This window comes from Pituophis catenifer, unplaced genomic scaffold (assembly GCF_029215685.1).
Source record: "Pituophis catenifer annectens isolate HBS135680 unplaced genomic scaffold, rPitCat1.0.hap2 SCAF_3, whole genome shotgun sequence".
NCBI lineage: Eukaryota > Metazoa > Chordata > Lepidosauria > Squamata > Colubridae > Pituophis > Pituophis catenifer.
Window position 1 is genome coordinate 135253577 of NW_027256883.1, and position 26225 is coordinate 135279801.

Sequence of the window (26225 nt, forward strand, 5' to 3'; positions counted from 1 at the left end):
TGAAATGTAGCTTACTTTCAGATGCATTAAACTGCACCATCATGCACCTGTGTGTTGTGGCCTGTCGGCTGCCAGCAAAGCTAGCAGCAGTCAGATGAGGAGGTTGAAGGAGAGCCTAGGCAGGTTTTCAAGCCTTTGGAAGGCTCTGATGAGGAAGCAGGATCAGAGGCAAATTCAGAGTCTGAGCCTTCCGTCCTCCCTCAGGTGGAGAGGCAGCTGTCTTCAGGGCCTGAGCTGAGTGAGGGGGAGGAACAGATGGGGCCCATCTCAGATGCGCATATGCATAGATAGGAAAGCAATAAGCTGGCTCTCAGGGGAAAGAAGACATAGACGCTAGCCAGACCCTCCCTGGCTGGGAAATAAATAGTAAGGGTTTGGGAGTGGTCGGTTGTTGCAGACAACTGTTTGTTTTCCAATGTACAACAATCATGTTGGATTTCTTTGCCAGAACCAGGTTTGTTGGGACTAATTGCTCTGTATTTGAAGTGCCAATGGAATCTCCCTACTAGGAAATAATAGGGAGTGAATTTGCCTCAGCTGATGTGAACAGAGACTATTGCCCTGTTTTTAGAAGGGGAAAATACTTTCATTACTTTTGGTTTTGTTTATCCAATATGAACAAAGACTTGCTGCCCTGACTTAAATAAAAAAGGGGTTGTGTTACTCATGAGTAAGCAGTTTCACATTGCTTGTGAAGGGTCAGAACACTACACATTTATTCTGTCTTGCGTCTAAGGTCAGTTGTATATGCTCTTAGCTAATTCTGTCACCAAAATGACAAAAAAAAAAAAATCACAAGGTCAACAAGATAAATGTTGCATAAGTGATCATATGTGTGTGAGAGCCAGTTTGGTCTAATGCTTAAGGCACTAGTCTAGAAAGTGTGAGACTGCGAGTTTAAGTCCCATCTTAAACTCATGAAAGTCAGCTGGGTGACTTTGGGCCAGTCACTTTCTCTCAGTTCAACTGTCTTTGAATAGGAGGAGGAAAGTACATTGGATGTGTTTGTTGCTACCTTGAGTTATTTGTAAAAATAATAAAGGTGGGAAATAAATAGCATTCTCAGAATTAATATTATCCTGCAAATCACTGAGTAGCAGATCCTATCACTGTGCATTTTCACTAACAGTGAATGGGTGTGACTTTCATTACGCCTGATGAGCTCTGACCTAGGTTTTACAGAATGGGAGCAAATGGATTGTTTTTTTTTTTAAACCCAGAAAAGCCATCCCATTATACTACCAATGGACACATAAATAAGTTTCTGTAAGAGTGGCAAGGAGAGTGAAATTCAGTATTGACTTCAGTTTCACCCATGGAAGGTATAATGGAATAGCATGGTATTGAATGTCAAATAAAATCTTGTCTATGTATGATATACATGCTCAAGTCCTAAATATTATTTCTGTGAGTTCTAGTCCTGTCCCAGGCACAAGCCATCTGGGTTGCTTTGGGATAGTCATTCTCTCTAAGAGGAAAATCACTTTTGAAATCATTTATTATTTATTTATTTATTAGTTTGATTTATATTCTGCCCTTCTCCGGAGACTCAGGGTGGCTTACAATGCTTTTTAAGCAATAGCCTTCATACTTTTGTATATACCTGCTTAATAGGGCTTTTGCCTCTCCCCAAGTGGTGTTCTATTTTATACAAAGTCAGCTTATTGCCCCCACAAACCGGGTCCTCATTTTACCAACCTCGGAAGGATGGAAGGCTGAATCAACCTTGAGCCTGGTGAGAATTGAACTCGCAGTAATTACAGGCAGCTGGCAGCTAAATACTACTTTAACAGTAGTTTAGTCCACTGCACCACCAGGCTCCATCATGCTAAGAAAACTGCAGGCTTGTCCAGGCAGTTGTCAGGAGTCAAAAACTGTCTCCTGTCATCATAGACACTATGCATACATATGTACATACAGACAGACACAGTATATTCTACAAGGAACTTTATGTTAGTGGATAAATTAAGCTGGAGTCTCTCTCTCCCCCTCTTCCAATTCCCTTTTTCTCTTTTATTGCTTGGGTTTAAACAGCAGTCAAATGCTGCAGTCCAATTACTCTATGCAATGCACAAGCAAAAACCATCAGTATTGCCTATAGATAGAATGAGTTGGAAGGGACCTTGGAGATCTTCTAGTCCAGCCCCCTGCTCAAGCAGGAGAATGGAGGTGGTATTCAGCAGGTTCTGACCAGTTCTGCAGAACTGGTAGCCGAAATTTTGAGTAGTTCGGAGATCTGGTAAATACCACCTCTGACTGGCCCCACCCCCATCTATTCTCTGCCTCAGGAGTTCCAGCTGATCGGGAGGAAATGGGGATTTTGTAGTAATCTTCCCCTGGAGTGGGGTGGGAATGGAGATTTTACAGTATCCTTCTCCTGCCATGCCTACCAAGCCAAGCCACGCCCACCAAGCCATGCCCACAGAACCGGTAGTAAAAAAATTTGAATCCCACCGAGGAGAACCTATACCATTTCAGATAAGAGGCTGTCCAGATACTTCTTAAAAACCTCCAGTGATGGAGCGCCCACAATTTTTGGAGGCAAGCTGTTCCACTGGTTAATTGTCATCACAGTTAGGAAGTTTCTCCTTAATTCCAGGTTGCTTCTTTCTTTCATTAGTTTCTTGGCCTGCCCTTTGGTGCTTTGGAGAATAATTTGACCCCCTCTTCTTTGTGGCAGCCCCTCAAATACTGGAATACTGCTATCATGTCACCCCTAATTCTTTTCTTTAGACTAGCCACACCCAGACCCTGCAGCTATTCTTCATGTGTTTTAGTCTCCAGGCCTTTGATCATCTTAGTTGCTCTTCTCTGAACTTTTTCCAGTGTCTCAACGTCTGTTTTGTTGCAGAGTGACCAAAATTGGTTGCAGTATAAGTTACAACCATGCAACAGGAGTATAAAACAACTTTGCTTGAATTTAAATCCCACAGGGGCAAAAACCAACCACCCTGCCTAGCAAATATGCTGAAGGACTCCCTCCTCCTTTAAAACAGAACAGGGGACGGCATCGTCTCTCCTCTCCTCCCGCGGAAGAAGCCAGGAAAGCGCGATCCTTTGCTTTTTTTTTTTTTTTTTTTTTGACCCGCGCGGCTTTCCGTCGACGAGGCCTCGGCGAGTTCCACCCACCGGAGCTTTGGCTTAAAAGGAAATCCGTCAGTCTGCCTGCTGGAGTCGATGAGGAGGAAACAAGATGGCGTCCACCAGCCGGTCAGTCGGGGGGAAGGTGTCTCCGGTGGGGAGGCTCTGTGTGGTTCGGGAGCCTTGACATCGGGTTTTAAAGGGAGGGCGGTGGTGGGCGGGAGAATGAAGGGTGTCCGGGGAGACCGGGAGGAGTCGCGGCTACGGCTGGAGCTTTTTCTTAGGCCTCAGCCTCCCTTGACTTGCTGAGGAGCATCTTCCCTTTATGGCCTCCCGAGCGACTTCTAGCCCCGCTCGCTCGTCTATTCTCGCCTTCTGCTCCCTCCCCGGCTTTAACTCTTGCCTTTCTCAGTGCTTTGAGGGAAACCCCCCCCCCCAGTCTCAATAGGCTCCCCGTTTTCCAAGCCTCTCTCCTCGTCGTCCCCCTCTTTCTCGTCGCCTCCCTACCGCCCTTGCTGAGGCGCTCCCCTCGCATTAAGCAGCCCCGTCTCACCGACGGGGAGCAGAAAGGCGTACCTTTTTCTTTTAAAAAAAAAAAAAGAAAAGAAAAAAGAAAGCCTTTATTTAAAAAAAAAAAAAAGTAGCCGCCACTCCTATCCTATCCTATCCTATCGCCTTTCTTCCATTTTGCGGCATAGCGCTCCGCTCACACAGCAAATGGGACTCGCATGACTTCCCATGAATAAAGTTAAATGTTTGTGTTGGGGGAAATGTGGCGAGGAATAATGTGTGCCGTTTTTTTCCCGTAAAGGGGATGTTTGTTTATGTCAAATATCCAGGTATTTGACATTTTGAGGTGACCCAACTGCTGTGCAACTTGAGGGGGGGGGGGGGAAGGAAGGAAGCCCTTTCTCTGGCAAATTATTTTATACATTGTCAAACTCAATCCAGTTTTTCCTGGGCAAACAGTTTTTTTTTTTTCCCCAGAAGCCGATTTGTACCAAATTAAGTAAGGGAGCAAATCTGGAGCTAGTTTTGCCAGTGCTTGTGTGAACCCAAGTTTGGTTTAGAGAAAAGTGCCTCCTTTCTCAGGTGTTCATGACCTTTTGGGGGACACCAAATTAGAGGTTTGAGAAACCTCTGTTTCTTAAAGTGTGGTTATATTATTCCTGGGGGTCCCATTAGGAGCCACCAAAATCAAAATTCTTTGCTCAGCCTGTGTAGAAAAATAATACAATCTTAAAATGCCATCAAAGCAATCGTTAGTGCCGAATGAGTGAATCACGTTTAATTTTTAATAGAGTAAAAAATAAATATGATTCATATAAGCAAAGGGCAAAGGCTCTTTGGTGGTCCTCCATGCTTTTTAAAAATGGGAAGAGGTCCTGAGAGAGAAAAAAAAAGTTTTAAGAAATGCAGACCTGAATTATATGAACAGGTTTCTCTGACAGTTGTAAAAATTAATGCCGGAAGAAATTCATCTCTAAAACAACAGGAGGTTTACTTTAAACATCTGCAGATATAATATAAATTTCATTGCCATTTGCTAATGTTGCTTTTAGATGTAGAAAAAATATTTTATGGTATAAATTTGCCAATGCATCATAGGAATATTTAAAAGGTAAAGGTTCCCCTCACGCAAGTGTGCTAGTCATTCCCGACTCTAGGGGGCGGTGCTCATCTCCGTTTCAAAGCTGAAGAGCCAGCATTGTCCAAAGACGTCTCCGTTGTCATGTGGCCGGCATGTCTAAATGCCAAAGGCACACGGAATGCTGTTATCTTCCCACCAAAGGTGGTCCCTATTTTTCTACTTGCATTTTTTACGTGCTTTCGAACTGCTAGGTTCGCAAAAGCTGGGACAAGTAACCGGAGCTCACCCCATTGGGCGGCACTAGGGATTCGAACCGCTGAACTGCAGACCTGTCGATCAACAAGCTCAGCGTCTTAGCCACTGAGCCACCACATCCCTTCCAGGAATATTTAAAGTTGGGTTATTAAATTGTGAATCTTAGCCATCTTTACATTTTTTAACTGTCTGATTGTATAGCCTGACTAGATGGCTCAGTGGCTAAGACCCTAAGCTTGTCGATCAGAAAGGTCGGCAGTTCGGCGTTTCGAATCTCTAGTACAGGTCTCCAGTGTGAGTAGGGGGTTAGACTAGATGACCTCCAAGGTCCCTTCCAACTCTGTTACTGTTATAGTATGTTTAGTTTTCAAGGTAAGAATAATTGATAGATAAATAAAAGCCAGTTTGTTCTACTACCATCTTCTTGTCCTATTTTAGCCATGAAAGCTGGCTGTGTGACTTTGGGCCAATCACTTTCCCTTAGCCCAATCCACCTCACAAGCTTGATTTTTGTGGGGAAAATAGAAGGAAGAAGGAGTATTGTGTGTATTTCAGTGTGTACTGAATCAATCCTTACCCAATAATTGCTAACCTGTGTTTTGAATTACAGGTTGTCTCTAAAATCTAGATTAAATTAAAGTCATAAATTTAATTTAATTAAACTGAGTGAAAGTTTTTGTTTTTACTTAGATGAAAAAAGACAGAAGTTAATTAAACAGCAGTTTTAGAAATATCTTCTCCTGTATTGTATGTTCTGTTTGGTTTTCATTCATTAATAATAAATGTGTAGAGTTGTTGAAAAAGTTTGGTACAAGGAGGAGGAAGTGAACTTTGTTGATCAATACTTTTATATTCTAAACAAAAGAAGAGTGATATAGCTTAGTAATAAGATTTTTTTTAAAAAAACCTGCTAGCTCTTGCTAGTGCTCTGAAAAAATCCTAGCAACCAACTATCAATAGTGCTGGAAGTATATGCTCCAATAGATTAATTATTTTTATATAAAGATGTTCTGTATTCCTAAATGAACTACTGTATTTCTAAAGCAGTAGTAGTGAACATATAATACATCTTAACAGCACCAAGGTATAAAAAGAGCAGATTAAGACTGGTAGCAAGGAAATGTATAGCAGCAAAAACTAAGATTCACAAGTCTTTACTGGCAGAAGACACAGGTAAGGAGAATTACTGAATTTAATTAAAGGAATATTTCATAGTAATTGAACAGTAACTAAGAGGCTCTGCCTCTCATATTTTTCTACATGTCTTGTGAGCAGATTTACCTTCAGGAATGGTAACATTGAAGCAAATGGTTCTTAATGCAGTGTGGTCCATTTAAAGGTTTAAATTCAGCCTGGCAATAAATATGACGCTAGTATAAAGGACATAATCTAATATAAGATTTGACTTATATTCCCCAGTGTTTTCCAACCCAGTGGTCTCCAGATGAATAGGAAAAACAGCTGCTTGCATTAGAATTAAACTGATTTAAAAATTTGGCTTGCATGGTTAGGCCTATGGTCACAAAATTGTTGGGTTCCTTTCCATGTTCATTCATGAGGATGCATAACTGTTTGTAATTTCAAATCTGTTACAGGAGATGTATGTTTTCTAAGACATCACAACTTTGGGGTTGTGATTGAAGTTCAAATTAAATTTTAAGTTAGTAGACTCACTAGGATCAGAGGGAAAAGTGTTTCAATAAATTGTCATATAAAAAAAGTTGAATAACTCACTTGCTGATCAAAGGAGGAATCAGTTAAAGGTATAATATATTTGTTGAAGAACACTATGGTTCTGGATTCAACCAAACAGTGCTCCTTTTTAAGGAGTTTTGTGGTTACTTCCAATTCTGTTTTTTTGTCAAGCACTTTTGAATTTCACATCTATAAAATTCATTGTTAGGCAACATACCAGATGCTCTGTTTTTTCTTAGCATCTTGGCTATGAAGATGGTAGTTTCAGCAATTTGCTTAGATTAGTAATGTGAAACAGATCATTTTGTATGTGCTATTCACTTACTAATTTACCTTTGGTGATGATATCTCCAGAGGCCAGAGGCCAAATGAGGCTAGCTCTTATTTTCAGTCCCCTTTTCCTTCCAAGAGATTAAATTGGGTTTGTTTTGGGTTTTATATATTTGCACTATTTCCAAGATGCACACAACAGTAGAATTAAAAGTACATTTTTTCTATCATTAGTCTGTTAGTATTCTTACTTTGGTTTTTGAATATTATTTCTAGATTCCTAATATTGTGGATGTCATTTATATATGCATAAAGGAAAAAATAGTTTTGAATTCAGATGCCAATAAAGTTAACAAAAATTACATACTGAATGTAATTTACTTTGATATGATTTTAGTAGGATTAATAAAAGCATTTTTTTTTAAAAAAGAAAGCAATCTGAAGTTAGTGTTGTAGTAGCTTACTTGCTTAAAAGCATCCAGGTGAGCCAAGAGACCTTTTTATGTATTGGTAACATTTTTTCTTTTATCTGGATTCTGCTTTTTTTAGATTTTCTTAATGGCAAGAAGATTAAAGGAGAGAAATTGGACACTGTGAATGAATATGCAGTTTATGAATAAGTTTGAACCCTCCAGAATTCTGGCTACTTATTACACGCACAAGAGTAGCTAATACTATGTTCATATTGTTTATCTCAAGGAGTTATTTCAAAGAATCTACACAAAGATTAAATTTTAGAACCACTAACAGATATGACCAAAGGCTGTTCTTCCCTTTAATATCTTTAGTCAAAATCGCTGCAATATACAGTATTAATGTAGAATAGCTCTTATATTAAAGTGAAGTGATCTGATTTCCATTTTACTCATGTAAAATACAGCTTACTCAGTAGGTTACAAACATAAAATGAGAATATCTTTTAAGGTATTTCTTTTAATAAATAACCATTGTACCCCTGTTAATTGAATTTGATGCAATTGGTTTTGAAAAAAAGGCTACAGTGCTGCATAAGAGATTATTTTAAGGTTGTTGATGGTAGTTCTATAGATACGTGCAAGTAATCCTTGACTTATGTCTACAATTGACCATAATTTTTAATGCTAACTAATGTGGTTAAGTGAATCGTCCAATTTTATTACCTTTTTGCCATGGTCTTTATTTGAATCCAGCTTCTTCCATTAACTTTGCTTCTCAGAAGCTCTCTGAGAAGGTTGTAAATGACCATGATAAGACCTTGGACTTTGTAACTGTTGTAAATACATCCTGGTTGGGAAGCACGTAAAGATTGATCACATGACCATGGGGATGTAACAGTTGTAAATGGAAGGACTAATTATAATTTTTTTCAGTACCGCTGTAACTTTGAACGGTTGTTAAAGAAATGGCCGTAAGTCAAGGACCACCTTGATTGTAGAAATGTCTGTTGAATGAAAGAAAAATCAGTAATTTAACAGGGCATACACTTTGGATTTATCTAGTACTGTATGATAAACTCATATTCCTGAGTAGTGCTTCCACTTCCAATATTATTAGGTAGAAAATGGAGTATTATTTTTTAAAATAGCCAACAAGCAACTTCTTATTAGTTTGATTAGTTTGGCTATATATGAGTGTCTAATTTTGCATAATTTCTATTTCCCATTCAGGGATATATGTGAATTTTAGTTAAATACTTATTTCATATTTCATAATTTTAAAGAACTGCATAAACCATCTTCATTTATGTAGCTCCATAGTATTGAACCAGATCATCCGTCCTTTCCCTGCCCCACTTCCCATTTTGGTAATGGCAACTCCATGAAGCCAGCTAGTATGGCTGGTGATAATGGATGGCAACAGTAGTCTTGACACATCTGAAAAACACCAGCTAGCAAGTGATGTCAGTCATAATTGTGAATTTTATTTAAAATGAATTTTCCCAAAGCACTAGACATGAATGATTCAGAAATTAAGTAAAACATGTGCTATTTACTGTAAATTGTCATATAAAATTTAATGTTATATTTTTTAAAGCTTGGACGTTCTGCCTAGAGTGACATGTCCAAACCACCCAGATTCCATTTTAGTAGAAGATTATAGAGCTGGAGACATGATTTGTCCAGAATGTGGACTTGTAGTAGGTGAGTAATTATATATTATATATTTAATTCTTCTATTTTTCATATTCTTAATGTTTCATAATTTTCTCAAAAGTCTAAAATGATAAATGTATATTATTAATTACTGCACTTTTCAAACAGTTCTGAGTAAACTTCCATACTCAGTAATTAATAGATGAGTTGCCTGCAAATGTTTATGCAAGTGATTTGTGTTATACTAAGTACTCAAAGAATACTAAAAGAGCAGTTTTAAAAATCGTGTTCTTCTCTGTCATTACTGTCTCTTGTATTAAATTGCTTGAGAACTTGCTAATTTGTGGCAACAAAAACATACTTAGCCTTACCGTTAATGTAAATATTACAGGATTTGTATCTACATTTTAGCTTTTCCCCCCCTTGCAGGACAGAAAAACAGTTGTAGGGTTTTCTGAATTGTAGATTTTTCCAATACTCCTGACCAACTTTTCTGAGTTGCTCAGGACCATAAGAATTCTAGAGTTTGTATGATGGCATTTAACACGGAAACTATTTTTGACATTGATTTGTAATTTTAATAGGGCTGCAAGTTTTATTGCAAATCACAGTTAAGCTTTCAATATAAATCAATGCTTTCTCAATTATGCTGGTTTCTAGCTAGCTTCACAGAAAAGCCAAAGAGGTAGTTTAAAATTTTGACCCCTTGGTGCTGACAAGATTATCAGAAGGTTCTCTTTTGCTATGGTTGAAGTTTGCATTCATGATCATTTGGCTAAATCAGCGATTCAATCAGAGACTGCTGCAAACAGAGCCTTTTTTAATGATAACTTGTAGAGATTTCAAAAGTCACAGTTCCCTCCTTTTCTGGGACACCTTCGATTATTTCTGGAATATTTAGATATAGAAAAATACTGAACCCTTGAATTGTCCCTATTATGTAAAGAATTCCATTCCTGAAATTATTAAATTGTGTACATTTGTAGTAGCAGTTCAGAATTTATAGAATTCCTTCTTTAGGAAGCATTGTTTCTCACTATGTACTCTTATTGGTGCTAGATGAATTCTCCCCTTTGTAAGGATTTTCTGGGATTTACGTGGTTTAAATAAAACGAATTTGGAATTTTTAGGGACTTGGGGTTCTAACTTGAATGTTTGCTTCTGTATTTTATTGTTTTATCTCTGCAGTATGGCATATTATATTGTAATTTTGCTTTTATTGTATAACAAAAGTTAGACAGTCTTCTGTTTGTTCACAATTTATAGAGACAAGTCCAGATTGATTATAAACTTCTGGAGAGGTAAATAATATCAGATAGTAACAATTTAGTAGCCAGTGGGTTAAAAAAGTTGCATGTAGTGTAGATCAGGGGTCCTCAACTCCCAGTCCGTGGCCTGGTGCTGGGCTGCAGCCTGCTCAGAATTGGGCTGCAGAATTAGTTGCCCAGTGCACATGTGCACAAACCTGCATTTGTGAAAGCAGTGCATGCGTGAAATCATCCCCTCTTCCTCCCCACGCTGTTGCTGCCACCTCCACCTCCACCTGTCTGCTGAGCTGGAAAGTTTGAAGACCGCTGGTGCAGACGGCTTCTAAAAGGCATTTTTAAATGGAGGCTTTAAAAATGTAAATTCTGCTCTTAGGGGGTATTGTACAAAATGAACGTAATGGCTTTAATCAGGTAAAATAATTGGTTAGGGAAAACTGATTTAAGCTAAATTACGTTGCAAAACTTCTACAGAGAAATGTAATAAAATTTGTATATTAGAAATAGATAGGAATAGGGATTTGTAAAATTTGTAAAGCCAGGAATCCTACATTTCATTTAGAGCAATTCAAACTGCATCTGATTCAGGATTTATTTCTAGAAATTGACAACATGACCCTGAAATGATTTGGTTGTGATAGAGGTTCAACATGTAGTAGAGAAAAACCTCCCTGGAATTCTGTTAACTGTTCTATTTCTAGATTGATTGGGAATATGAATGAAGAAGTCACTTTTCTTTTGAAGATGTTGGATAATATGTTGAAAAGCTTTCGGGGATGGGAGGGTGAAGGATAACAGTAGCTAGTTTCACATATAGCAAACAAAGTAACTTAAAGATAGGAGGAGCCTTGGTAGTACAGTGGTTTAATGCACCCTGTAATTAACACAGCTGCCTGCAATTTCTGCAGGTTCGAATCTTACCAGGCTCAAGGTTGACTCAGCCTTCCATCCTTTCTAAGGTAGGTTAAATGAGGACCCAGTTTGTGGGGGCAATAAGCTGACTTTGTATAAATATACAAAAGTATGAAGGCTATTGCTTAACGCATTGTAAGCCGCCCTGAGTCTCCAGAGAAGGGCGGCATATAAATCAAATTAAAAAAATAAAAATAAAAAGATAGAATAGACATTGAGTCAAAATATACAGCAGACTGGAGACATTATGATTTTCAAAGCCAACCAAGTGAACTAGATAAAATTTTAAAAGGCACAGATGAGAAAATAATATCTAAAATTTATGGATATTTAATAAGGTATAAATTAGAGGAGGAAACAGTGAAAGAAAACATGGTAAGCTGGGCAAGAAATATAGGTCACAATATAGAGTTGGACAGATGGGACAAGCTATGGGCAGAAAATTATAAGATGACACTGTCGATTCCATACAAAGAAAATTTATACAAGATATTTTATAGATGGCACCTTCCTCCGGCACGTTTGGCTAAAATGTTTCCAAACACATCACCAATGTGTTGGAAGTGCAAGACACAAATGGGGACATATTACCATCTCTGGTGGTCTTGCAGGAAGGCACAACACTACTGGCAAGAGATTAAGAGAATAATTGAAGAAACAACGAGGCAAAGTGTAGAAATGAAACCAGAATTCTTTCTATTTGGAATGACTACACCACAGTGTACCAAGGAGATAAAATATCTTACCATCCACATATTGACAGCGGCACGTATAGTGAAAGCTCAGAATTGGAAATCCGAGATAATACCAACAGAAGAAAAAATAATAACAAAAATAAATGAATGCGCAGAGATGGATAGGCTCACAAAAGAGCTCCAAGATAAAGAGAACACTGACTTTTATTTAGTTTGGCAAAAATGGTACACATGGTTAGAAGGAAGGATAGGGCCAACAACATAGGACACTAGGAGAACATAACTCAAGAATTGCAGAAATAGATACATGAGATGAGCCGTAGGATTGTATAAATAAATGGTTAATATGATTGTAGAAAGATAGTGCTGAACTTCAATGAATGTATTAAGGTATAAGCAAATAAATTTGTAAATAGTATGATTAAAGAAAATTGGTTAAATGGACATTAATCACCGATGCGAAGATTTTCTAGAAGTTAGTCGATTGACTTTTTGTTAATGTATAAGTGTTTACATGTATTTGTGTTTTACGTTTGTTTATGTTAATAAAATTTAATTAAAAAAAATAAAAATAAAGATAGAATAGACATGTATTCATAAAATGAGAAGACTTGAAATTTCCTGTTGAAGATAACATATCAATTTTAAGGAAATACTCTGAAGTTTGATAATTATTATGTAAAAAGACCTGTAAGTTCTCAACTCAACCATAATTGATCATGGCCACAGGTCATGTAGGTCTTTAAACAGGTCACCACATGACTGCCTGGTTTTATAATGTATTTTGTGGCAGCCATTAAGTGAATACAACAGTTATTAAATGAACACTATGTCCACTAATTATACCAGTCATTAAGGGAACCCAGTGTACCCAATGGGCATTTTTTTTTTTGCCAGAAACCAGGAGAATGTACATGTGACTGCAGGGTGCTGCAACTTGCCGTAAATACAGGTCAATTGTCAAGCACTCAGAATGTATGTGGCTGTCAGAATTCCAAAAGTGGATTGCAGATGGCTCTTGTGAGGAGTGTTATAATTTCAAACAGTTGCTAAATGGCCAGTCATAAATAGAGGACTACCTGCAAAAGTGCTTGTAGTATTCCTTCTGTGGCTCATGACTGAGCCAAGGCTGGTTTTTATCTCAGCTCTGTTTTTCCTGGGAGGTAAGAAATGCCATTCATTACTAGTAGTTCAGTTTCCACAGTTTTTATTCTATAAAATTGTGATAAAGTTGCTAATCTAGGAAATAATATAGAAAAAAGTAACACAACATAAAGAACAAGGCTATAGGACTCTCATTTCTAAAATAATGTTAAATTTCACTTTGTGGCAGCTTGCATGTGGCATTTCTGGCATTTAAATGGATCTCAAGTAGCAGAATTTAAAAAGATTGCTGCTAAAGCTCTAGAGAGCCACTTTCAGTAGGTTTAGCTAGATAACTCTGTCTAGATATGGACTGACCCAGAATAAGGCTTTTTTGAATGTAGAATAAATCTTAGGGCACCTTTGATAGCTTAATTAGTGTGTGTTTTTTTCCTAAATCACATTACATATAAGAACATTTGATTTTTCTTGATTCAGATACCACTATTCTTTAATCTCTCAAATATAATCCAGTGGTATTCTAACTTTATAACTCTGCCTCTGAATATGAATTATGTTCATGTTCATATTCATAGGTAGCTTTTTTGTTTTTTTTATTTTGATTTACTCTTATTTTTAATTTTAGTTGTGTTTTACAGGTTTTATTTTTATTTGAAGAGGAGAACTGGTGATTTTGCCAGTCATTAGAGGGCAGCACATTCCCTATTTAATATCTGAACAAATTGTATGGGATTGTCTTCTGTTTAAAGTTCCTAAAATACAGTTCAGTGCTTATAGTGGGGGAAAAATATTAAAACAGATGTCAGCAGAAATCCACAGTATGGAATGTTAACATAATAGTCTAAGATTAATTAGAATTGGATATACATTTTATAGAAATAATTGGCTACCCACAGAATTCATTGTGTGAACTGAAGTCTGAATGCTATGATGCATTATAGTCTAAGATTTTTTCAGCTGTGTTGCTTGGAGTCTTAAGAGTGCATGAGAATTTGACAGGTTCTATGAGAAAGTTTTAAGTTCACTCAAAAGCAGCCAGATTTGATCACTAGAGCTTTGCCTCATGGTCAAGAGTCCTGGGATTTTTCCAAAGTAATAGGTTCCATAGACTGAAAAAGTTTTAAACCTCTGATACAGGCAGCTATTTTGGGTAATGAAATTTCCTATTTTGTTAGGTCATCTCTATAAACAAATACATAATTATGTGATCCCCCTCCACTACCTAGTGGTAAATAAAAGAGAACGGATCTTGTCTAGGTCTATACATAATAAGCTGATCTTGGCAAGTGGACATTGAATATGAAACTATAAAGTCATGAAGTATTATGGCTGGATATATTTTAGATTTTGTCATCCTTCATTTCCAGATTAAGAACACTCATCGTTACTGACACAGAAACTACCAGTTAAGGGGGAAGGAAACAAAAATCTAAGTATAAAGTTGTACATTTTTGAATGATGACATTATGGAAGATTATTTTTAGGAAAAAAAGTAGAAATGGAGAGACAGTTTGGTCTAGAGGTTTAAGGCACCAGGCAAGAAAGAGGGAGGCCGTGAGTTCAAGTTCCACCTTAGCCATGAAAGCCAACTGAGTGAATTTGGGCCAGTCAGTCTCTTTCAGCCCAACCCACTTTGCAGGGTTGTTATCGTGGGAAAAATGGGAGGAGGAAGATGTGTTGGGTTGTTTGTAAAAATAATAAAGTTGGGATATAAACAAATACATAAATGTTTTATAGTTTTGCTAGTATGAATTGCATTAGCCTGCATTCAGTGTCAAGTCAATTGAATTCTTTATGTTCTTCTGTGCATGTTTATTCTTTATACTACTTTTCTGCATTTTGGGGGAATACACATAAATTAGGATTATTCTCTGGAATAGTCATAATATAATACAATTCTAAAATAGGTAAGTTTTAATTTCAGATGCGTACATTCAGTTCTGGACAAGTGTTCTTTGGGTAAGATAATAAAATGTTTAACAAGTGGTTAATACTAAATCATGGAAATGGTACTAAGCCATGATCTTAAACTGAAATGAGAGAAAGCTGTAGATTTGGATTCATATGTTGTACTAAACATAACTGGTTTGTTGATTCTGAGTTAGTATGATAAGAGGAATAGTACTTTGTATTAGGTTTGCAAGCCACATTTAAAAACATGTTGTTTGCTGATTATAATGTGTGTATAGGGATGCATAATTTGTTTTTCATGACATTTACTGGGGTATTTTGTACCCTGTCTACAAGGATGAAATGCAAAAGCAGCTAACAGGGAAAGGAAACAAAAAATAGCTCAAACAAATTATGAGTACTTAGTTAACTAACAAGACAGATTCTGGCTTGTTTAATAAACCATGGTAAAATAAATTATTATTTAGAACAATGTATAAGTGCTTTAGATTCTATTTGATGCTGTGATGATTCAGATTAGTGGAATAAATAATGTTTGGTTTTCCATTTTTGTAAATTTTAAGTTTGGTTTTTACTTAGACTACTGTCTAACATTATAAAAATGCACAACTTTGTTCATATAGGTATTTGCTTACATTAATTTAATTGGAAATAAGCTTTGATATTAAGGGAAAAGAAGCCAAATTGGGCTGCCACCTTCTGAGTACTGGAATGATTGTACTCTAGAGAATAAAAAATCAACTGCTGGGCTGGAGAATATTCTCTAGTGTTTTTAGTATTGATCTTTATAAGGCTTGGGGAATATTTTTTTAAAAAGGGGTTGAAATTTTATCTGTTGCTTTAGGTGGCTCAGGAGCTTCAGAGACCTGATTGCAGCAGTGCTTAGGGAGTGAGAGCAGGTGGGGCTGCATAGAATGTTCCAGAAATCATGGAACAGACCTAATGCAGACAGATAAGATTAAAGAGAGATGGAAATATATTAAAATACTTTACAAAATGGATTATAGAAAAACAAAAACATTTTCAGAGAAGGAATAGGAGTGAAATAGGCTGACTTCACTAAAAAGTAAGATGTGATGAGAGTGAGTGGGCAGTCATATAAATTTTCTAAATAAATAAAAATAAATATCATTTGTTAAATAAGAAAACAGTAGGCCTAGATGAAATGCACAATGAATTGTTCAACTATCTTTTCTACAGTTTTCACTCCCAGCTGCTCTATTTCCACAAACTGTATATATCCTTCTAAAGAAGAAAGATTCAAAAGAATATGAAAGTTATTGCATTATTCCCTTCTGTTAAATTTCCCTTACTATTCCGCAAAAAAAAGAATCGAACCATACCTTCAGATAAATGCCCTCTGACCACGCTGGTTTCAGAAAAAAATAGATGTACCGGTACATAGGATCAGATATCTGAATATAGCTAATTTAAGATGTTAGCTATTTACCTGTCTAATGTTGGTAGTCTAGGCTTTATTTTAATCTCAATCAATTTATATTTTAGGTATTGTATAATACATCACTTTAGTTTGGGAAAAATACAATCGTATTTTTAGTTAGTAGAGTTGTGCAACTGATGGATTTTGTACTTAGAACCAGGCAGAGGCAGGTAACAGTCAACAGTAACTTAAATTGCCACTTTTTAAAACTACTGAAGTGTTCTTTAATCCTTCTATACATTTGAAGAATTGGGATTAATGTGTTTTTTATAATAGCTTATAATAAACCAATGAACCACCATGACATACTCTTCTTGCTTTAACTCTGGTCCTTGTGAAGGATTGAGGTTGTGATTGCTGTCTGCATTTGAGAGAATGCTTTCTACCTCCACTTCCCAAGAGTCTTATAGCCCCAGATGCCCTAAGAGCAGATGGGCTCATTTATTTATCCGCCCCACTCAGTTTACTCACAAACTTCCATGCTGGAGTTCCAGCTGCCTGGCTAATTGAACCTTACCAAGGCATTATCAGGAATGTGCTGACATCTAGACGCAGCCTCACTCCACCCATGCCCTTAGCTTTAAAAAGTGAGCATAGATAGCGAGGGGGAGGGAATCTAGAAGAAAAGGAGGTAAGAAAATGGCAAGCATATAAGGAAGTTGGAGGCCACCTGTGCAGATTTATAATTATTACAAGCAGACAGGCAGACAAGAGGACTATCAATCAATTGCCAGGACTACAAGACTATAAACTGGTAGGCAGCTTATCCTGATGGTAACCAGCATATCCTGGTTCCTGGATCTTGCTTTGGGAACTCAGTTGGAGTGCTCAAAAGAAACACTGTTTAAGTGCAGAGTTTGGAGCTTGGAAGTAGCCAGAAAAGAAGAACAGCCATGAGACATTACCTAATCCAAACAAATGCAAGATCTTTTGGAATGAGGCAAAGGTGGTGCTATATGCCACTTTGCAAACTTAAAGACTTTTATTTGTGATAAGGACTAATCATCAAATATTTAACATGGCTACATCAGCTTGCAAAGCCTAAGAGTGTGATGACCCAGGGTACGGCACAGAGATAACACAAACAGTTGGCAGTTCAAACCGCCCCTTTATTACTCCAAAGCTCCCCAAAAGCTCCCATATTTCTGGCAAGTCCCAGAGCAGAGTGAGAACAAACCCCCACACAAACCTCAAGCAGCCTCTGGCTGCAATTAGTCCAGCCCAGCGCTGTCTGCACCAAGACTACACGGCAATAAATCCCAAATGTATTTGGTAAAACAAGAGCCAAGCAAGGACTTCAGGGAGAAAAAGATCCAGATAATTAGTCCAGAACGCCAACAAGGAATGCAAGGACTCTTGGCAAGTTCAAACGTCTGCACACAACACTTCAGGAACTCAGTATTTGTTCCCGACAAATGCCCCTCCCTACGGCATCTCCTTAAGTCTCATTCCCCAGGTGTGCCTGGTGAAGCTGGACGGGGCAATTGCCCCGCCGTGGCCTGCTCCGTCTGCACTGATCACGCTTTCTCTGCACTCTCCGAGTCCTTGCATCAGGAGGGGGTAGTTCTTGCTCCTCGTCTGAGCTCTGTCTCTCCTCCCTGCCTGCAGGCTTTACTAATTCCGAACAGCCTTGCCTAGACTGACTCTGCCCTTCCCCAGTTTCCTCCAAGACCAATGGAGCTGCCCTCTCATTCTCTGTCAGTTCTTGTCCAGCTCATCTTCCACCACAGAGTCAGAGTCTGGAGGGTGGAGTTAATCCAGGGCAACAGCCTATTACTGGAAAACGTGTGTGCTACAATAAGGCATTTTATGATTATCATCTACACTGGGATGTACAGTCCTTGGAAAACAAAGAACTCTCACAGTCCCACAAATAATTTTTAGAGAAGAATATTTTACATGGTCTTGAAATATGAAATTTCTTCAATATTAAATCATACGCCATGTTTATGTATTACATTATCCCAAATAGTTGTGTTCTTTCTATATTATTATGCCATCTTTTACTTATTTGGCCATAGTTATTGATGTCACAATACTGTTGATTGTTAAGGCAGGAATGGTGCCTAATTCACAAGAGGGTACTTCTCTCCAGTGAGTCATATAGGTCATTCCCATGTGTGTGGAAAAATATTACATAATAGCTATGCTGAATGTTCTATTTATATAGTGCCAGAATTTCAAGTACATATTGCTTTTTTTAGATGCAATAAACAGTAATGAGAGTTTGCCTCAAAGTGAAGTTACTGCTAGGCCTTAAAAGGAACAATGCTTAAATATTTACATAAAAGCTAGCAGCCAAAAAGGGAGCATGAATCCCAATTTAAGCTTGCAAGAAGGTGATAGGATGGTGGAAGGAATGCATCTTGCTGACCATGCTTTAGCCTCATTTTTTTTGTATTAATATAGGATTTAAAAATATCAATTATCCTAGCAAATAAAAAATAAATTTACTTCTGGGGTTGGTTGATGCCATCATGAGAAACTATCACAATCGCACCAAAGACAGAACAGAATAGACAACAACAGAGTTGGAAGGGACTTTGGAGGTCTTCTAATCCAACCCCCTGCTTAGGCAGGAAACCCTACACCACTTCAGACAAATGGTTATATAATCTCTTCTTAAAAACTTCCAGTGTTGGAGCATTTACAATTTCTGGAGGCAAGTTGTTCCACTAATTAATTGTTCTGTCAGGAAATTTCTCCTTAGTTCTAGGTAGCTTCTCTCCTTGATTAGTTTCCATCCATTGCTTCTTGTTCTACCCTCAGGTGCTTTGGAGAATAGTTTGACTCCCTCTTCTTTGTGGCAACCCCTGAGATATCGGAATACTGCTATCATGTCTCCCCTAGTCCTTCTTTTTGTAAGACTAGACATGGCTGATTCCCTTGTTCCCTTCTCTACTTTTTGGGAAACAAAGTTGTCTGCTAGGTTTGTCAGGAACCTGTTTAATCTTCCACTTGGTGCAAAGTTTGTCTCCCAGTTGATGTCAGGGTAGTTAAAATCCCCCATTACTATTGTGGTGTGCTTCCTTAGTTAACTGACTAGCAAAAAGTTCATCTATTTCCTCTGTTTGGTTGGGTGACATATATAGTATACACCTATGGTAATGTCATTCCTCCTCCCCCTTTTACATTGACCCAAATGCATTCCAGGCAGTCTGAGTTCTACAGAACTCTTTGTTATCCAACTTTGGGGATGTGCAAACATTAGCCCAGGATTTTATTTTAAAGTCAGTTGTAAACTGGAGATTATAAATGAAATTGGTCAGTGATTGGTCAAGTTAAATTTAGCATGCAGGGCAAAGAATAATGGCCGATCTACTGTAGTTCTGGGGGGAAAAAACCCTGTTATCAGCCTTGTCAATTATGGTTCATCCTCTCTATATCTGTTTCTATAAGTCATACTTAATTATTATAATTCTGTACAATAGAACTTTGTAGAAGCTATTTTGTCATTTTGTTCACGTGATTCAGCTAGAGCAAGTTGTAACACAATTAGACTAGTACTCTAAAAGTAGGCATATCTCAGTCATGGTGTTATTTTAGCAATACAACACATTTTTCAAATTTGATTTTAAATATTCAAAGCTGTAGATTAATCTGATTGGTATGGCTGACAAGATGCTATGTGGAATTACTACCTTGTATTCATGGTAGAAAAGTCAGGTAAAATTCTTGATGTTCTTGTTGCCTGTTTTCTATGTATGTAGCCTTAGTAAGCTTAACCTCTTCTGCAACACATAGCTTAGGACAAAGCACAGAATTCAATTATTTCTAAGTCTTTTTCAAACCTCTTGTCTTGTCTTTTTAGAGGAAGCCTTTTCTGAGTCATGATTTGGAAAATAGTTCCGCTTAATAATGTCAGTAATTTTGGCACATTCATAGTTTATGAATTCATGACTATATCTGGAATTTTTTCTAATTACAGATTTCCTTTTCCACAGGCTTGATAACAAGCCGGCAGCTGAATACCCTTCATTAGCAACACATCAGCTTTCACATTTTGTAATATTTTGTAATGTGAAATATTTTTATATGTAATGGGAAAATTTGGAACAGTGAAACTATTACTCCACTTTAATATATAAACTCTTATTTTATAGTTTGTTAATTTTAAATGCTTTCGGTTTGAGCACAATTACAGTATTTCTAATATAGTCATAATAGAGATTTGTTTTTAAAACAAAGTACTGTAGTTAATGAATGGAATATTAGCATGGATGATACATTTTGTCAAAAGCTTCTCAAAGATCTTCAGATTCTAAACTAATAGACCTCATACACAACAAAAACTTGTCAGTTAATATATATGTAGCCATCAGTTATTGAATTTACTTTTGGCACAAGCAGCATGAAGCACTAGCAGGCAACAAAAATAGGGTTAGAAATACTAAGCTAAAGAAATTTATGTATGATCCCCTCCTTTACCAGAAAGGCTGCACCAGCAGAATTCACTGTCTGGCCACTGATCTCTAATGCAATGCTGTCCCTGGTCCACCATAAATGCTTACCAGAAAGCCCACTCCAGACAGCTGCTTTTCATGAGTAGATGGCAGGAACTGAGGTTTCTCCCTAGAGCTGGATTGAGAGCATTCAGAGTGGTAGTAGTTCTATGTTCTGCATGTAGACTGAGCACGTGATCTTCATTTGCATTCCTGGTCACTCCCCTCTCGCCTGGTGCTTCCCAGTTCGGCTCAGTCTGCATTGCAAACAGATGTGATCGAAGAGTGGCTTTGCCTTCTTTCTCTGTGATCATCTAATTGTGAGATTGGCAATAGTAATTAATTGGAAGATCGCTTCAGCGATCAGACTGCTAGCTGTTTTGCTGACTAGCGGTCTCGTTCCGGCTTCAAAGTCGAAGTCCCTGCCACTGCGCAGAAGCGATAGGGCCTCACTGGCATTGATCAGAGTCGGCGGGCCAAGCATTTCTGTCAGATTTCTGTCATTTCTGTAGAGGGGGAATCAGTCCCTGCCCAGACTGCCTGGGCACACTGTGAAGCGGCGGGAGCATGTGAGCACACTAATTAGAGCTGCGGCAATCTCAGCTCTTTGCAAGCGGCTTGCCTTTATTAAATGGGGGTAATGTATTGCGCACGCCTTCTACCAGCCCAGAAAGGGGACAAGAGGGCGTGCCCTACTTCCTCCCCAGGCCAGGAACAAGGGGCTTACAGCCAGAGAGCTGCAGCCAAAGGGGCAACTACAGGAGCCAGGCAGCCACTTCGAGTGGCAAGAGGGGCTCCAAATAGGCCAAACAAGACGCAGAAAGGTGTCAAAAGGCCTTGGAAAGAGAGCTGACTAAGCTCCAGAAGGCTAAATAAAGAAACCCAGGAGTGAAGTGAAAACCCCAGAGGAGGGATGGAATTTTCCCGCCCTCAGGAACAGGAGCCATTGGATCCCACAAATGAACCGGCTCAATTGCAACCTGCCTCTTATGAGGCCTGGTCGCCAGAGAGCGCCAGGGAGCCTTCCCACCTTAGGAGAGGTTTTGGATAGGGCAGAGGCCTTTGCACTTGCAAATCTCAATTTGCCTACAACAATGTTTGCACAGTCATCCACCTCAGGCCCCAGGGCTTCCTTTACTCTTGACTGCAGCAGGGATCCGCCCACAGGAGGAAACTATGTCAGCAATGCCTGCAGGACTGTGCAAACATTGTTGCAGGCAAATTGAGAAAACTTCTGCCTGGAGCCATGACATGCCCTTGAACACAGATGGCAAGCCTTGGATGTCAGAAGGGCCATCCATATTTATTTCAAACGTACGGCTTAATTCTGATGGACAGAATCATTATTTGTTTCATTCCAACCATCAACATTAGGCAACAAGGTCACTCCTGCAAAGGTGGGTCGGTGCTGAGGGCCTGCATAGCCAAGGCATATGAGGTACGGGCCCTCCCAACTCCCAGCCGAATAACGGCCCACTTCAACAGGAGTGCGGCTACCAGAGCGGCATGGGCGACACAGTCCTCCATTGAGGTGTGTCGAGCAGCCACATGGTCCTCCCCCACACCATTCATTCAGTATTATAAGTTGGAGACCTTTGCTTCGGCGTAAGCGGCCTTTGGGAGGAGGGTCCTCCAGAAGGTCCATAATGCCGGAGGGGGGGGACTTAGGACCAGTCGCTACCCACCCGTTAAAGGGACAGGCCGGCTTTGGTATGTCCCACTCTGGATGTTCTCGATCCAGCTCTAGGGAGAATGGGTGTTGGTCCTACTTGAACGCCATTTCTAGTAGAGCTGGAAGAGAGCACCCAGCCCCACCCTTACTAAGGTCTGGTCCACAGTCTGGGGGGGCTCCTCTTTTACAGGACACAAATCTATGCATCACTTGACCTTCGCCAAACTGGGGAAGCACCAGGCGAGGGAGGAGTGACTAGGAATGCAAATGAAGATCATGTGCTTAGTCTACATGCAGAACATAGAGCTACTACCACTCTGGATGCTCTCTTCCAGCTCTACTAGAAATGGCGTTCAGGTAGGACCAACACCCATTTTGCAGTCAGGTTGTGAGTTGAGTGACTGGTAGTTGAAGGATTTCAATCAAGTTCACAGCTGTAGTGTAGCCTATCTGGACACAAAATTTGCACAAGCATCATTAAAATTCTCTTGGATGTAATTTATACCTGAAGAGAGATTTTCTGAGTGGCAGGATAAGAGAATTTCATTTGATGATTCAACATTCTGGATTAAAAAAGGGAAAATAAAGGAGGAATTTAAAGATTTGAAAACTTTTGCTAAAAAACTTAACAAGGAGTAGATGTAAGATAATTTAAAATAGATAAAGGGGATAGTTATTTTGAAAGATTTTTTTTGAAATTAGAATTACAATAAACAAACTGGATCCTTGAGATAATTTTTTTTGGTTTACTTTTAAAGAGTGTAGACAAAGTTGGATTTTACAAAACAAAAGGTAAAGGTAACATAAGCCAGATTGTAATGTTGACTCTAATTACAGAATAGCATTTGAGATAAAAGTATCAAGGGCACAGGAAGACAATGAGATTAAGCTTGTCTTTTATTCTTTCCCTTGCAACTGAGATATTTTCACTTTAAGATTACAATATTATAATGGAAACCACCTGCAAAAACAGGAGGGTGGCGGAAGAGAGGATTACTAGAGATATCAGCAGAGAGAGGAATTATATCAGATTTACTTAAGAAAATGGTTGAGGAATTGGGCAGTATGTTAGCTGAATCATGTGATACTAAATTGACTAAATCAGTTAATACGAAATTGACAGCTTTTGAAAAAAGAATGGATCACAGACTTGTAAAGATCAAAGGCCAGGCAGAGAAGTTAAGAAGATGGAAAGCCCTGTAAAACAAGTGTCTGGAGATGTGAAACAAGTATCTGGATTTGTAAAACAAATTAATCACATAGTGGAAATTCTGGAATGTAAGACAGAACTTACACAAGTAGTCCTTGACTTATGAACCCAATTGGGACCGGAATTTCTATTGCTAATCAAGCTGGTTAAGTAAGTTAAGCCCAATTTTTAGCCATGGTTGTTAGTGAATCACTGCAGTTAAGTGGTCTTTAAGCAAATTTGCCTTCCCCTATTGACTTTGCTTATTGGAAGCCAGCTGGGAAGATTACAAATAGCAATCAAATGCTCCTGAGATGTTGCAGCTGTAATAAAACCATGCTGGTTGCTAAGCATCCAAATTTTGATCATAGGACCATGGCGATGCTGTGATGATCATAACTGCGAGGACCAGTTGAAAATTGAGGAAAGAGCTTGAAAAAGAACTAGATAATTTGGCACTACTAGCATTGAGGGAGAAAAAAATTGAAATATCAAACAATTCCACAGGATTCTGGTAAAATATATTAGAGAAAAGGTTATGAAAGCTTGAGCAATTTTTGAGGGGATTGGAATGAGGAAGATACAGAGGAAGAAATTGATAACATATTTAGAATAAATACAAGATTTGTGAGAATAAGAAGTGTTCCAAAGAATGTCTTGATGCACTTGACAGGAAGAAAAAAAAGAGACTAAGTTTTGTAGCAATGTTTTAATACAAGATGGAAAATTGATGATGCAAATGTATTTTTTCTTAAATTCCTGTTAAAATCTTGCGTAAGAGAAAAGAGTATTCCTTTTTTACTGATAGATTAAAATAAAAAAGTTCCATTTTGATGGGATAAATTGGAAGGTGTGGTTTTCATTTTTAAACAGCAGGAGTTTTGGCTGAATTTTGGTTGCCACAGAAAGAAACAATAATGGGAAAAAATAAAAAAAATAAAATGTTTTGAAAATAATGTAGAAAAAGGTACTGATTTAAGATCCCCCCCCCCAATTTCCAGATATTAGTTCAGAGCACAAAATTTATATGCCAGTTAGTATTTGCTAGACCTCCATAAACTAGGTTTTTCACACCTCAAATAGGCAAATGAATTATAACTTTATTGTTATGGTATTTTTCTGGTTTGCTCTTGATAACTGAAGTAAGTAAGTATATTAATACCGATTATATGTTGCTGAATATGTTTCATATTATGCTTGAAAACAAGAATTGATTTAAAAATTCTCTGCTATGAATGTCATGTGTATGAAGTTACAGTAACTCACATGAGATTTGCTACTAAAATGATCTGTCTATTCAGTTCTAAATGTGTCTAACCGTCTCTGTTCTTTCTCTTGCCTTAACTGAGCCCAGGAACTAAGGGATGTACTAGGCACAAATAGTAGGGAAATTTGATTCTGTGACACACAGCAGTGCTTACAGATTTGATTTTTCATAGAAAAATATTTCATTTTGTATGGTTGTAATGCCTATGTTGCTCCTTGGCTGCCTATGCTTGAGCTGGTTTGATAGTTCTAAGGGTATAGTGCCATCACTATGAAAATTTTTGAAATACAATTGTCTTTTAAGGCCTGTCACTATTTATGAAGCATCCCAATATTACTGTTACATAGACCTTTCCACAGGAATTTTTTCATCCGAAGCCTCCTACATATTTTCTAATTTGCTATTGTTTTAATTGCTTTCAGGGGATACAAATGCTAGTGAGAAAGAAGTATGTTTGTAAACAACTTTCCCAAAGGAATAAACTATAATAGGGTTGTGGTTTTTTTGCATATTCAGGTGACAGAGTAATAGATGTAGGGTCAGAATGGCGAACATTCAGCAATGACAAAGCAACTAAAGACCCATCTCGAGTTGGAGATACCCAGAATCCTCTCCTTAGTGATGGAGATTTGACTACAATGATTGGCAAGGTAATATATAAATGTTTAACCTTACAATGTGTGAATGTTTCAATGTTCAAAATTATATTGCATTAACAAAAATACTGCTAAATACAAATTTCTTAGTACTAAGACTAGAAATACTTTTGTTTTGATTTTGTCCTTTTTGTCTGTACTCTTGAGTTATAAAGTTTGATACATTTTCAAGTGCCAGTTTGACACATTCTTTTATTGATACTACTGACATTTATCCCAAAATCTTTTGAACTGATGGCTGTTACAGGTCTACCCCAGCTGCTATCACAGTATTCCTACTTACTGGGGAGCTGCATGTTTTGCACAAGCATGCACATTATATACCCCTGTATACCAATAGAGTAATCTTTACTGAGACATAGGTTTTTTGCCAGAATCCATGTCTAAGTGACATAGTCAACAAAACATCATGTGCTAGCCTTGATATATCAGTAGAGTATGAGCTCTCAATTACTTCTTCCGGGCTATTAAGAAAGCCAACATTTACAGTTGTACTGGTTAACTGTAATTAGAATATTGCCATTCTTTTGGAAAATGGTTAAGAAGTGGGTTTCCTCAAAGTCAGCTCATTAATGGAATGATGGGCAATTAATATTTTCAAGGAAGCTTAAAGGAGGATACAGTGAAAGGATTGGACATTTCACTAGCAATTTAATGTCACAAGATAGTTCTATTATTGGGTTCTTTTGCAGTGGACAATAGTTTGG

General features: G+C 38.0%; 1 protein-coding gene across 1 annotated transcript in view; it reads left to right on the top strand.

Moving 5' to 3' along the window:
• The first annotated feature begins 3140 nt into the window (after nt 1-3140).
• Nucleotides 3141-26225, top strand: part of GTF2B (general transcription factor IIB) — a 28781-nt gene continuing 5696 nt past the window's right edge. The window contains exons 1-3 of the mRNA XM_070941219.1: nt 3141-3210; nt 8906-9012; nt 25379-25512. Coding sequence (XP_070797320.1) covers nt 3194-3210; nt 8906-9012; nt 25379-25512 — 258 coding nt within the window. The 5' untranslated portion in view covers nt 3141-3193. The remainder of the gene's footprint in view (nt 3211-8905; nt 9013-25378; nt 25513-26225) is intronic.